We start from the raw sequence: 14,549 nt of genomic DNA on the forward strand, positions 1-14,549 counted from the left end.
TGATTTTATGTATCTTTTACGTTCATTGTCAGCTTTTACAAATCTCTCCATGTCTTTTTCTCCCCACATTGCATCCCTTTTTCCGAAATCAAGTGCCCTGCACCAAATTACATCTCATTCAATTCTCCATGTGTTTTAAATTTTAATTAATACCTTTATTATCAATTCTTCTGTTTAATTAAAAGTTCCAAAGACTATCGATCAAGGATAGAAAATTGAAGAGAAATGGACTCCAGACCGCTTATCGGGTCTTCTCTTATAATCCAAAACTCGAAATACAGATTTGAGTTTGATCATGTAACCGAGGTTTTCACAGAACTGAAGCAACAACTGATGTTAGCAGGCCCTTTTATTCTCGTTAGCTTTCTTCAGTACAGTTTTCTGCTAACATCAATCATGTTCATAGGCCATCTTGGAGAGCTTGCTCTCTCCGGTGCGTCTATGGCCACTTCTTTCGCCAGTGTCACGGGTTTCTCCTTCATGGTAACAAAAAGATCTCTTGTGTTTCCTCTTATGGGTCATGTTCTGTATATATAGTTAAATTGATTCATTTTATTTCTTATCAGATGGGTATGGGGAGTGCATTGGAAACATTCTGTGGGCAAGCTTATGGTGCAAAACAGTATCATATGCTTGGTGTACACTTGCAAAGAGCCATGGCAATACTGATGCTAATGGGTATCCCAATTTCTCTGATTTGGGCATCCACGGGACAAATCTTTACGTATTTTGGACAAGATTTGGAAATCTCAGAACAAGCTGGGAATTACGCACGTTGGTTGATCCCCAGCATCTTTCCGTACTGTCTACTTCAATGTCAGATCAGATTCTTGCAGACTCAAAACAACACGAAGCCATTAATGATAAGCACAGGATTTGCAAGCCTATTTCATGTGTTATGTTGTTGGATCTTGGTTTCCAAATCTGGGTTTGGTAGCTCGGGTGCTGCTCTCTCGGTTGCCATCTCGTACTGGATTAATGTGCTGATTTTGGGTCTTTATATCAAGTTTTCACATACCTGTGAAAGAACATGGCTCGGGTTTTCTATAGATGGTGTTCGTGATCTTGCCGGATTTCTTGTTTTAGGAATACCTTCAGCTCTCATGGTCTGGTCAGTTTCAAATCAATGCTGCTTGTTTTTTTCGCCATTTTTCCGGTCTTTATTGTTAAAAATTTAAAGATACCTTCTTTCGGTTCTTTTTTTTTCTCATCATACATATAAGCTTGGAGTATTGGTCGTATGAGTTTCTGGTTTTACTCTCTGGAATCCTTCCAAATCCAAAGCTAGAAACATCGATGATGTGTATCAGGTGCATTGCATGCGTTCAAACCCTGTTTTTTTCCACTTAAAGATTGAGCTTCATACTTCATACTAACATATATTTCAAATCTTCTTTAATTCTCAGTCTTAGTACAATCTCATTGGCCTACAGAATCCCCTTCGGTTTAGGCAGTGCAGTCAGGTATATATATATATATATATATATATATATATATATATATATATATATATATATATATATATATATATATATATATATATACTCTTCATAGATCTATATCTTTCTAGTATATATATGTACTAGTACTTACTGACATTTATGGTTTATCGCGCTGATTAACAGCACCAGGGTTTCAAATGAACTTGGAGCAGGAAAACACGAAGCGGCAGAATTAGCGGTATGGGTTGCTTTATCACTAGTTGTCACAGAAGTACTCTTGATTGGATTGCTTTTAGTGGTGGCTGGTGGCGTTTGGACTAAGTTGTACACCGATGAAGCTGAAGTTGTGAGCTATATGTCGGTAGTTATGCCTGTGCTCGCTGTATCAAACGTCATGGATGGAATCCAAGGTGTGCTATCAGGTTAGACTTATATATACACACAAGATGTCGATCGATTAACCATGAACCCCAAAGGTTTTAATGATTCTCGTGGTCTGAAATCAAAGGTGTTGCGAGAGGATGTGGTTGGCAGAAGATCTGCACGTTGGTGAATTTAGGAGCTTATTACCTCGTCGGCATTCCTTTCGCCATGGCTCTGACATTTGTGTACGGGTTGGGAGGGAAGGTGATGTTCGATTTCTTGTTAGCTTTTTTCTCTTTTTTTTCTTTTTTTTTTAGTGAGCTTGATTTTGTTGAATTCGTTTGCAGGGTCTGTGGATGGGGATTATTTGTGGGAGTGGTGTTCAAGCAGCGCTGCTTTTAATAATCACGGCTTGTACGAACTGGGAAAAAGAAGTATGACATGACTTATGTATATAAAGCTTCTTATCTTCTTCTAAAGTCTCACATCTACCAAGATACTTGTAGTTCTTGATTTTCTTTTTAAAAAAAAAACTCAACTTAAAACACTGAGGACTCCAACTTACCACAGGTAAGCATCCCAACTTATCACGCAAAAGAGCCAACCACATCAGCCAAATACTACACACTCACCTGTAGTAAAGATTGTGAAGGTAGTTAGAGTCATGAGAACTCACATCACCAACATGCTGGGTCCCCCTCCCTCCCAACTAGCGCATCAACCCACTTCCATATCATCATATGTATAAAAAAAATACCCACCATTCCGTTTAGTCTTAGGGTGAAAGAGACTGTCTCTAGCCGTTGTAGAACTCCTGTCCCCTATACAATGAGATGATGAAATGCCAAAGCTTTTATGATTCATCACGTAAAAAATATGTTTTAATTTTTGTAACATTCGTTATGATTCATTTTCTTCAATTAAAATATAGATTACAAAAGTAAAATAAATGTCTTTCTAAAAAGATGAATCAAAAGAATAAATTTAAATAAACAGAAAAGTTGCTTATTACATTAGCCACAAAAGAAGAAAAGGAAAATATATAACAAACTAAGAAAGGATAATAATATAATACTTCTCTACACTTAGAGAAATATACATATAATGCTAACATCTACTAATGTTTTGCAGGCGAAAAAAGCGATGAATGGGGTGTATGATAGCAACATTCCAACGCGTTTGGTCTCATGAGGTTGTATTTGCAACATACTTGGTCTTTAATTGGTAGTTATTTTAGGATCTTGATTATATTATAGAAAAACTAATCGGTAAATGAGAATTTCTATTGGTTTAACGAATTATGACATATTATAAATTTATAAGTTTAAATCATTAAATGTATTGATAGTCTTTAATTGATATGTATCGATATGTATTCAACTTTATTATTATTATTATTATTATATATATATATATATATATATATATATATATATATATATATATATATATATATATATATATATAGTTTTTAATTGATAGTTATTTTAGGATCTTGATTATATTATAGAAAAACCAATCGGTAAATGAGGATTTCTATTGGTTTAACGAATTATGACATATTATAAGTTTATAAGTTTAAATCATTAAATGTATTGATAGTCTTTAATTGATAGTTATTTTAGGATCTTGATTATATTATAGAAAAACCAATCGGTAAATGAGGATTTTTATTGGTTTAACGAATTATGACATGTTATAAGTTTATAAGTTTAAATGTATTGATAGCATGTATTTAAAGAATTATTTTTGGTTTGACGATGGGTGCCCTTGTGACATCATACAAGTGTATATATGGTTCTGATAAATAGGGTTGCAATCGAGTCAAACTAGTTGTGAGTTACTAGGAATCAACTTATTAAAAGTTTGATTGGAAATCGATTTTAAACGAGTCTAAGCCAAGATTAAGCTGAAGATTAAGCTTGTTTGTTAAATGAGCTCCACCTCTAAGTCTAAATGAACTCCAGCTCTAAGTATGTGATACTAAGCCCAATTAGGCTCGCATGTCTAACCAAACCTACATATTTATAATATAAAATTTTGAATTATATTTTTATATATTAGAATAAGTAAATATTTAAAAACACTATTTTAGGGAATTAGATATACACTATACGAGTCGAGCCAAAGCCAAGCTCGAGCATGTATTATGTTTAATGAGCCGGAGCTCAAAAAAATTTAAACAAACCGAGCTCGATCAGGCTTGTTTGCTTTCCTACTAAGAAGTGTAGGTTTATGTTGGATGTGCTATGCTTGCTGCAAAAAAAAATTATATTGAAACTAAAATCATTCTAAAATAAAATATAAACAATTGTCTTGACAACTTTATGGAAATAAAACTATTTCTTCTCAATAAAGGTTGACTTTATATTATTTATATGTTGTTAAAAGTTGTTGTAATATATATCTTACTTTGCTATATTTTAAAAGGAGAATTTCATATATACCCTTCTTAAACATCAAAATATCATATTTACCCAAATTAATTTCTAAATATCATATTTATCCTTCATAAAATCTCTAAATATCATATTTACCCTTCATAAAGTTTCAAAATATCATATATGTCCTTTTTAAACATCAAAATATCATATATGTCATTCTTCAATATCAAAATATCGTATATGCACTTTTTAAAATCAATGATAATATCTAAAATATCCTCCATCTAAAAAATGATAATAATCAACAATAACAAAAGCTAAACAATCAAAATATACATTCCAGGTTAAAGATGAATCTTTTTGTCTATTAAGATGTCAACATTCCAACAATTTAGAAGTTCACATTTCACTATAATAGAGATAAAGATAATATGGTTAAATTTCTTAATTATTATAATAATTCTAAGGTATAAAAAATGATTATAAAATATTAAAAACATTATAAAAACGATTTGGGCAAATATGATATTTTGAAGGTTTATGAATGGTAAATATGATATTGAGAAATTAAACGGAGAAAATATGATATTTTGAAGTTTAAGAGGGGCATATATGAAATTCTCCCTATTTTAAAAATCACATATTTCATGTTGATACGGTCATAGAAAATTGCACCACATATTGTATTTTATCGAATCACATCACATAATTTTTTTGCATACATCACTATAAACTCCATTTTTATGGCCTTTATCTATCAATAACTTTCGTAAGATTACTATATAAAACTATGTGACTTTTATAAGAATATAAAATAAGAACATACGAGAATTAGGTTGACAAATGGAACGATTGTTATTTAACTAAAATCAGGAAAAACCATGAAGCTTTAAAGAACAAATTATCATCCCAGCCACCACGCTGAATACAAGCTCAAGAATATTTTATAATTCAAATAATATCATCTCCTTACGGTCATGTTTCACCATATAAGATTTCTCCCCGACCATATAACTAATTGATGTAATCACTTTCCTATACAAGGCTTGTGTGTCCTATTATAAACCTTCCAGAAAGTGGGTTTATTGGGATGCTCAAGAGAAGGATTGGACTTAGAATTCTCATTGACGTCGCCTCTTAAAGAATAAGCTTGTTGTATGTAACGACCCATTTTTCACGTCCAAAAATTTCATTTTTTCAATCAATATTTAGTAAAATCATTTGTAAATAAACATTGTCTGATCAATCCATTTCATAAACATATACTATGTCTGAAAACCAAAACATGTAATCAATCAAAATGTCAGAGTACGAATCCCAGAATGTCTCATGGTGCGGAAAACAGAAGCGTGTGTGTGATGCACCGCTACCGCGCCAGCTCCTTCCCCTTGACAGAAGAGGTACCTGAAACAACAACTGAAAACCGTAAGCACGAAGCTTAGTGAGTTCCCCCACTGTACCACATACCATATAACCACATATCATACATACTGCCAGGTAATTCTGGGGTGCCCGACCTACCCGGTACGGCCATTCTGGGGTGCCGACCTACCCATGCGGCCATTCTGGGGTGTCGTCCTGCCCGTGTCAAGCCATTTTGGGGTGCTGACTACCCATATCAAGCCGTTCTGGGGTGCTGACTACCCTTCGGTCCTAACGACCGAACCTCGGGGACTGTTCCCCTCCTACTACCACTAACACATATAACAGATCATACTGGCATATAAACATATCATCACATACTGCCAGACATAGCTGGGGTGTCTGACCTACCCTTCGGTCCTAACGACCGAACTCTACTACTATCACATATAACATAGCATGCCAGCATATAACATATCAGGTAGTAGCAAACCTAGATGATATCACAAAGACAATCATCTAACATAGAACTCCTACTGGTGGGCCGACATTGTGGTCGTAGACCCACCGCTACTGGAAGGTAACTCACCTCAAAGTAGCTGCTGATTAGAGCGGGAACTGACTGTCTACTGCTGCTGCTGCTGTTCCGGTAGTCCTCCGGCTATAATTCCCACAAAACGTTCAGTCAAACACTGCTAGCTGTACTTAGGGTAAAATGACCATTTACCCTTGACCAGGTCAAAGTCCAAGTCAAAGTCAACTTCCAGTTGACCCGACTCACCGAGTTGGCTTGCCAACTCGTCGAGTCCCTACCCATTCGATTGTCCTTAATCTCGTCTCTACTCGTCGAGTTAGGCATTGACTCGACAGGTTCTCCTTCTAAACTGATGTCCAAAGGTCCTTCAACCTACTCGCCGAGTTGCATGAAGAACTCGTCAAGTTCATCTTCATCCGATGAACACTCTATGATGAGACTTGCCGAGTTGTAAGAACAACTCGCCAAGTCTGTTCTTGAGGTAAGGAGATTGCCTTGGACTCGCCGAGTCAGGGCATTGACTCATCGAGTCCCTTCATGGATGAGTCTGGCTTCCGACTCATTAAGTCCACCCATGACTCACAACTCCACTCAGCAAACACTAAAAACGGGAAAACTCGGGGACTCGCGACTCGACTCGCCGAGTCCGATGAACGACTCGCCAAGTCGTTCACATGCAATTACTATATACTCAATTTTGCTTGAATCCAGCTCATGCCATACATAGATCTGGGTTCTTAGGATAGGTTTGTTGGATTAATGTCTAAGTCCATAACTATAATTGGTAAGACTTGACCCGACCCGGCATGGTCCATTTGGGTTGCATGGCATCATGCACTTGGATAGACTATAATGAGAGAAATAAGACACTTATGGTTATTAATATATTATAAGTTCTAGTATATTAATAATAAGAATAATAAGATTATTTAATTAGTATTGATCAAGAATTAATCTAAGATTAATTAAGTGATCAAAAGAAGACTAATTAAATATATGGGTTGATTGTGTAAATCATCCATACTTGTATAGTGGGCTAATGCTCCATGGATAATCAAGTTGGGCTAAAACCCATAGGATGGTTCATGGTGTATTTGAACCCATGGATCCAAGGAAATGGAAAGTCATGACAATTAGGGTTTACCCTAATTGTAACACTATATAAAGATCTTATTCTTGACAAAATAGGCAACTAGAGTGAGTAATAGAAGGGCTATCCGATTTCATGAAGTGTAGATTTCTCTCAAGTTATTCCAAGTGTATTTGGTGTTGTGTGAACCATTTGAGGTGTCACACTTGGGGCACTAGGCACTCAAGCTTCATGAAGACTTTCTACATCAAAGAGGTATGTATTCTATCTTGTTACACTCATTGTTTTGTATGCTAGATTAGGATAATACCTTGGAAGTTCTTATTTGCATGTATAATAGAGAAAACATAGATCCAAGGTATTTAGGGTTGCATGCACACTTAGGAGTGTTAGAATGCTCATAACCCAACAAGGTTTTACACGTAAAGATTCCAACTTTACGTGTATACATGCATAGGATGGGGATTTGAGGCTTAATAAAGGCTAAAATGGTAGATGTAGGACATTCAAGCAATATAATTCCATAAAGGCCATGAATCTGAGCTTCTGGAGCTCAAACATGCCTAGATCTAGAGATTAATCAACTCATTACAATCCCTAATCCATAATCAAGCTTGGAAATGGCTCAAGAAGGACTTTAATGGTGCTCTAAGGGACTTTAAGCATAAAAACAGAAGGAAACCGAGTTATACCTCAATGAATCTCTGAAATAACACCAAGATATCTGGCCTCCTTCTTCTCCTCTTGATCTACTCTCCTTCTTCTCTCAAAATCTTCAAGAAGTCACACCAAAACACTTCAATCTCACAAGAAAAGGGGTTAGGACGATATAGGGAGCTCTGAGGGTGAAGGATTCGGGCTTGGGGCGCATAAGGTTGATTTAAATAGGGTGCAAACCCTTGAAATTAGGGTTTTATCCAGACAGGGGGGGACTCACCGAGTCTGGAATGTGGACTCGTCGAGTCGCCAACTTAAACATGCTCAATATCCCGACTCTACTCGACGAGTCGGGCCTACAACTCGCCGAGTCCAAGGCTAAAAATGTAAATTACTTAGATAGATCATACGTACCAGGAACCAGGTGCTACATTGTAACGTTCCAAAAACCACGATAAAATTTTTCATTTTTAAAAAGCCATTTTTCATAAGGGGCATAAATAATCAAACTTTGTTTCCAAGACAAAACAATAGAAATCAGAGTATCAAAATCATCTCTCAAAACATAAATCAGCAGGAAGATGTGTATGATCACGTTTTCGCCTTGCCCCGATCATCTGAAGTACCTGAAAACATTTAAATCCAAAAATGTAAGCAAAAGTTTAGTGATTTTCCTCAAAATACCCCACACAATAATACATATACAATGCATTCACACCAGGCCTATAGCACAAGGTCGGACCGCTCCTGAGCCTGCAACATATAATTGGACCGCGTCCGGGTATGTTGGCCTACAACACAAAGCAATACCGCCTCAACCCAACCATACTATATCGACATATGTACCAAAACAATACCAAGCAAGCATACGTAATTATAGCAGGTCTACCAGTCTAACAGATCACTACAACATAACAGCATCCTACACACAAGGACACATACCGCAGTACAAAGTATAGTGAGAAAACTCACCTCGTAGTCTAGCATACAACCGCACTGCTCATAGATCCAATAAATGGTACTACATGTTACCTATACAACAATCAGGGACCAAATCTTAAACTACAACCCCGAACCCCTAAATTGGCCTAAAGTCAAACTTGGTCAAAAATTCAATAGTCAACATTCAACGTCAATAGTAAAAAATCTCCCAGTCGACCACCACGTCATGACCTGTAACACTCCGAACTAGGTATTACTTTGTAACTCTTGAAATGAATTAATTGTCAAAAATGGTCCCTTTCGTACGCTGGGCGTACCTAAGGGTACGCTTAGCGTACTATGGGAGAAGGATCGCGAAGGAGCCATGCGTATGCGGGGCATACGTAAGCGTACGCCGGGCGTATGCAACAAAGGGCCAAAACCCTAAATCTCACACTTGACCCCTATTTAAACACCTTTTAGCCTCTTGGACCAAACCTTATCAGTATCTTTAGCCTCATTTCGTCCACCTACAACTGAGATATTGTGTGAGAGGGTTTTGAGCTTAAGGAGTGGGTTTTGTGGCCATTTTAGATATCATTCAAGAAGAAGGGATTGCTAAGCAAGCTTAGAGTGGTTTGGTGCTTCAAGAATCTGCATCTAGGTCACTTTGCAAAGCTTCTAGAGGTATAAAGCTATGACCTTGCCATCTTATTCATTTGATTTAGCTAGGGTTTTCCATTTTGTCCCTTTAGATAGTTTTGGGCCTTCTCTTGAGAATAAAGCAACTCCATAGACTAAAATGACTAGATATGAGCCTTGTAAGCATGATAAATGCATAAAAATGCTAGCTTGATGAGTATTAAGAATCCATGCATGAATTGGAAGCTTTACTTGGGGTCTTAGTATGGAGAATGAAGTCTTGAGGTCCCTTATGGCATGCAAGGGCATAAAGTTGCCAACTTTATGCCCTAGGACATTGGAATGTGCTCAGATCTAAAATTGGGATGTTGAACCATCGAGTATTAAGCACTTAGTGAAAAAAGTGCTTAACCTGGTTGTACGTTGGGCATAATAGAATTTACGTTGCGCATACTGCTTAGGGATCCTGTACGTTGCGCGTACAAGGATGGCACGCTAAGCGTACACACAACAGATGGAGTTGGGTTGTGCTTTGGGCCTTGAACTGTTGGGCCTCAATTTGTTAGTGGGCCTGGACGTATTTTGGGAACCATTGTTATCTGTTTTGGGCCATGGGTGTTATAATTGGGCTTTATTGGGGCATGACCGCATGAGGCACATTAATGATTTTGGACATGGACTTTGGGCCCATTAACAAAGAAAGAATAATTGGGCCTTTTTGGAAGGACTTAGGGTTTGGGTTTCCCTTTGATTAAGTGAAATCCTAACATTGATTAATATTATTATTCAGCATGGGAGGTTATAGACTGTTAGCAGAGCAGCTTTCGCATTCAGCAGACAGAGGTCAGTCTTCTCACCATACCAATGGGTCTAAGGCACCAAGGCCGGCCCATTCTATGATATGTGGATTGTCGATTTGTTATGTGTTACGTTAGTATGACATTGTATGGAAGACCCCGCGGGGTTCCCGTGTGTCACACTCCCAAACCAAGGATGGCGGAAACGTCCGGGGGTGGAGGATTTAATGTATAGTATCATAACAACAATGGAAATAGTGATGAAAGTAAACACAACCAACATATATATATATATATATATATATATATATATATATATATATATATATATATATATATATATATAATTGAAAGAGTTACATCATTATATGCATTACATGTTTCAAAATCAATTACAATATGTTGACAAAATATGAAATGTTTAACGCCTTAACGTCCCATCCTCAAAATGCACTTGATTTCCTGTTTAGTGATTTCCTGAGAATACAAGTTGTTTGAAAGAGTGTCAACACAAAGGTTGGTGAGTTCATAAGCTTTTGTATGCAATTATGAAAAACCTTGTCTCGTAAATGTACGGTTGTTCCAGAAAATTCCGATATTTTTCCTTAAAAATGTGTAATGTAGTCTTATATCCAAAGACCGAAACGTATAAGTAACCTTCCTTATTTACAGAAAATAATATGAGTTTAATTCAACATAAACACGTATGATGTCAATGAATTTCCCGTAAATTCTTATGTTTGTTAATACTCTCTGTGAGTTATTATAACCATATTATGACCTAGTTGGCCTGAAAACGACGTTCTTCAGGCGTCAGAATTGTTATGACATTTGTCACCTCATACCTGTCGGTCTAGCTGTTGCATGCAGCTCGGGTGTGGGTTTGTCAAACCCAATATAGATCTATATACAACTATCATGCTCTCCCTCCAGCAGACTCTTGTTACAATAGAGGACTTTTAAGTAATGCGAAACGAATGTCTCACAAAGTCATTAATGAATTTACATGTAACGAAATGAAAGTTCCCTTTTGTATAAATGTACCCTTTTGAAATATATGTATTGTGTAATGTATCATAAACTATACCTATTATAGTTTATCAAAACAAGAGTAGTAGTAGTAATGTATATAAACTATACTTAACATAGTTTAATCAAACGTTTGTATGTATTGGATGTACTTGATTATAACACTTTGTTATTTCTATGCTTTATCTAGCAAAATCCATTTTTTAACTGATCTATATTTATAAATTAAGACAAAAATGTCATATATTGCAACAACACATAATCACATAATGATATATACCTTGCTCAACATGTTACAAGGTCAAATGAAATTTATAGTATTTTTCTGTTGAAAACATTTTCTGTAACTGTTCTTAGAAAATTCGAGAAAAATCATCAAATGTCCAAATCAAATTCCGTAAATTCATAGAGTTTGGAAAATGAGTCTAGTTTGTTCATAAATTTTCCCATGATTTTTAGTGACCTCTAACTTGTATGAATAAGTCCATAATCACAGACTGGTCCGGATTGATGTTTGAAATGATAGACAGTTTTGTAAAAATCACCATAAATTGTAGAAAACTCGTACGGAGATGTGCAAGTAGTCATTTTAAAGTTAAAAACTTGAACTACATGCACCTAAAACATTTTTGAAAAATAAAATGTTTAAGTTGCCCAAAACAGTCCGTGAATGGGGTGTAACTTTTCTGATGAAATCTGTTAGAAGAATTTAGTTATGTTCTTGATGATTTATCTTGTATTCTCCCCCTTAAAACTTAAGAAAACATGAAAATGTTAGGGTATGAAATCACCTTGAATGATTTCATTGGGTGGAAGTTGGAGTAGGGAAGTGTTCAACTCAAGAACACTTGAAGATGCCTTGAAGATTTTCGAGAATCTAACACCAAAATGATGGAATTTGTGTAAGCAATCTATGATTGGTGTAGAATGGGGTGTAATTAACACAAGGAGGATGAATTATCCCTACCAAGAATGTAAGAAATCTTGGTGATCAGCCTTGGAGTCTCGAAATAGAGAGAATAAGCTTGAGAGAAAAGTGTTTGACCCTTTGATGGAAAAATGAGAGAATAAATGAAGTATGAGGAGAGAGGATGGATGCTCCATCTCTAAGAACGTGGGGAGGGCTGATAATTGAGTGGAAAGGACATTGAAGTGACCTAGGTAAGGTGGGGAGGTGTGGCTGGTCATAGAGTGGGTGTGGGGGTGGTTGCTTGTGTCATAAGGTAAAGCAAAGTCAACACTCCACCTCAATTGTTCACCCACTAGATTTTATTCCTTTAATAAAGATTTTCACAAAATATGTTTAATTTATAATTATTTAGGGTCTTAAATGTTAAAATATGATTTTTGGAGAAAATCTCGCGTTCAAATAATGAAAAACGGGCTTAAAATGTTAAAAATATTGAAAACGGGTGAAAAGTGACAAAAATCCGAAGCCTGGCCCGGAGGTTCGGCTTCTGATGCTTGGAACCGAAAGTAGAGGAGATGGACCGAGAGGGTGGGAAATGAACCAAGGGTGCGAGAAGTGGTTAGTAGCAAGGCTCGGTCGGAAGGGGGGGGGACCGAGAGCGAGGTTCGGCCCGATTGACTTCGCCCTTCGCAACTTCGGTCCGAGAGGCTGCCAGATTCGGTCTCGATTCTTAGTTTCGGCTTCCGGGTCTCGGTCTCAGCTGAGATAGTGAGGCTCGGTCTCGGCCTCTAAGAGGAGTTTCGGCTCCTCAAGGTTGTTTTCGCGTTTTTACCCCGTTTCAAGTCGTTTTTGACCCGATTAAAGGTCAGGATGGACCGAATTACTATAAAAAGTTACGGGAACTCTTGAGAGAGATTTGGGAGAGATTTAAAATAGGGAGAGATAGAGTGAAAACTATTGAGAGAGGTTTCGTTTGTGATATATTTGAGTGTCCGACTTCGCAAAGCAAGGTCTGTAAACCCCGTTAAGCCATGAATTAGTGTCGTACACACTCCTGATGAGCGTGAAATGGCGTGTTATCACTTTGGCTCTATGTTTAGCATTTTTAAGGCTAAAGATTGAACACACAAATTCTCCAAATGATGTTTTCTCATTAAAATAGCGCATTGAGTGACAATTACATAACGTGAACCCTAATACACAAGGGTTAATCGAGTCGATCGGTTTGACTTGCTGACTTTGACTTGACTCGAAATTTACGATTGTCACACCGTGGCAGTAGACTAAGACCACGTGGGGGTTCCCGTGGCAATTGGTATAAGACCTTGGAGGGTTTCCATGGCATCCTAGTATATTTGCATGATTAGCCTGTATGTTATGATGGGTTTTGGTCCTAAGAACATCCTATGTGCTCATACAAACCCTAATGCTTGGATCTAGGTTTCTCTATTATACATGCAAGTTATCCAAGACTATAAACCCTAATTCTAGCATTCAAGTAATCATATTAACATGAGAATAGGTTTAAGATGTTACCTTGATTGTTATGTAGCAATAACAATCCCAAATCTCCTTGTATTGACTTTAGAAAGCTTAGAGTCACAAATGTCACTCCTCTAATGGTTCACAAACACCATAAGCAAGAGGATGAAGAGGGGAGAGAATGGAGGCTGCCCAAAAACGTCTACAAACCCTAGAGGAGTCTTGTCCACGTTTTTGGTCCTTAAGGGGTCTATATATAGTGAGTCTATTAGGGTTATCTAACAAGGAAAACCTAATTTGGATGCTTAAGCCCTAAGCAACCCATGGACTCCTTTAATTAGGGCGTTGGACGATTTCCTTATGGGTTTCCCCATAGAATTCGTCCACTCCTTAATTTAAGACAATCCATAGCCCAAATTGCAATTATCCTATAATTACAATTCCAGTCCCTTAAGTTTAATTAATCTCTTTTAGTCACAAAACTAATTACCAATTAATTCTTGACTAATATTAATTAAACAATATGATTTCTCCTTTAATATATTATTCTCATAATATATTAATAAATCATATTTAATCCTTTCTCTCCATAATTCAACCTATCAAGTTGCTTTGGTGAAGGCAACCCAAAAGGACCATGCACCATCGGGTCAAGTACATACCAAAATAGTTATGGACTTAGACACTAATCCAACAGTCTCCCACTTGGAAAAGTCTAATAACTATTATGCGTATGACTTCAGATCCTGATCTGAAATCGTAGCTTTCCAAAGTCGTTGTCAACTATGATCCTATCAGATATGCGTGTCCTTAGATAAGGGATCATATATTCCTCCATTCTAGATATCATATGAGATATGATTTCAAATCATTTTCTTTGTACTATATCTCGATTCCCGATTTATGACGACTGACTAATTGAACAAATCAAATTA

General features: G+C 36.7%; 1 protein-coding gene across 1 annotated transcript; it reads left to right on the forward strand.

Moving 5' to 3' along the window:
- The first annotated feature begins 119 nt into the window (after positions 1–119).
- Positions 120–3,190, forward strand: LOC111907028 (protein DETOXIFICATION 16). Its single transcript, XM_023902819.3, has 8 exons — positions 120–483; positions 567–1,111; positions 1,224–1,310; positions 1,407–1,463; positions 1,626–1,864; positions 1,951–2,069; positions 2,153–2,239; positions 2,937–3,190. The coding sequence occupies exons 1-8, from the start codon at positions 226–228 to the stop codon at positions 2,994–2,996; spliced, it is 1,452 nt and encodes a 483-aa protein (XP_023758587.1). The 5' UTR covers positions 120–225; the 3' UTR covers positions 2,997–3,190.
- The last annotated feature ends 11,359 nt before the right edge of the window (positions 3,191–14,549 follow it).

Source organism: Lactuca sativa, chromosome 4, assembly GCF_002870075.4.
Source record: "Lactuca sativa cultivar Salinas chromosome 4, Lsat_Salinas_v11, whole genome shotgun sequence".
Taxonomy (NCBI): domain Eukaryota; kingdom Viridiplantae; phylum Streptophyta; class Magnoliopsida; order Asterales; family Asteraceae; genus Lactuca; species Lactuca sativa.

Coding starts and splice junctions, on each gene's coding strand:
- LOC111907028 (XM_023902819.3), top strand. CDS start 226: ATGGACTCCAGACCGCTTATCGGGTCTTCTCTTATAATCCAAAACTCG. Junction 1,112..1,223: donor CCTTCAGCTCTCATGGTCTG/GTCAGTTTCAAA, acceptor CATACATATAAG/CTTGGAGTATTGGTCGTATG. Junction 1,311..1,406: donor ACATCGATGATGTGTATCAG/GTGCATTGCATG, acceptor TTTAATTCTCAG/TCTTAGTACAATCTCATTGG.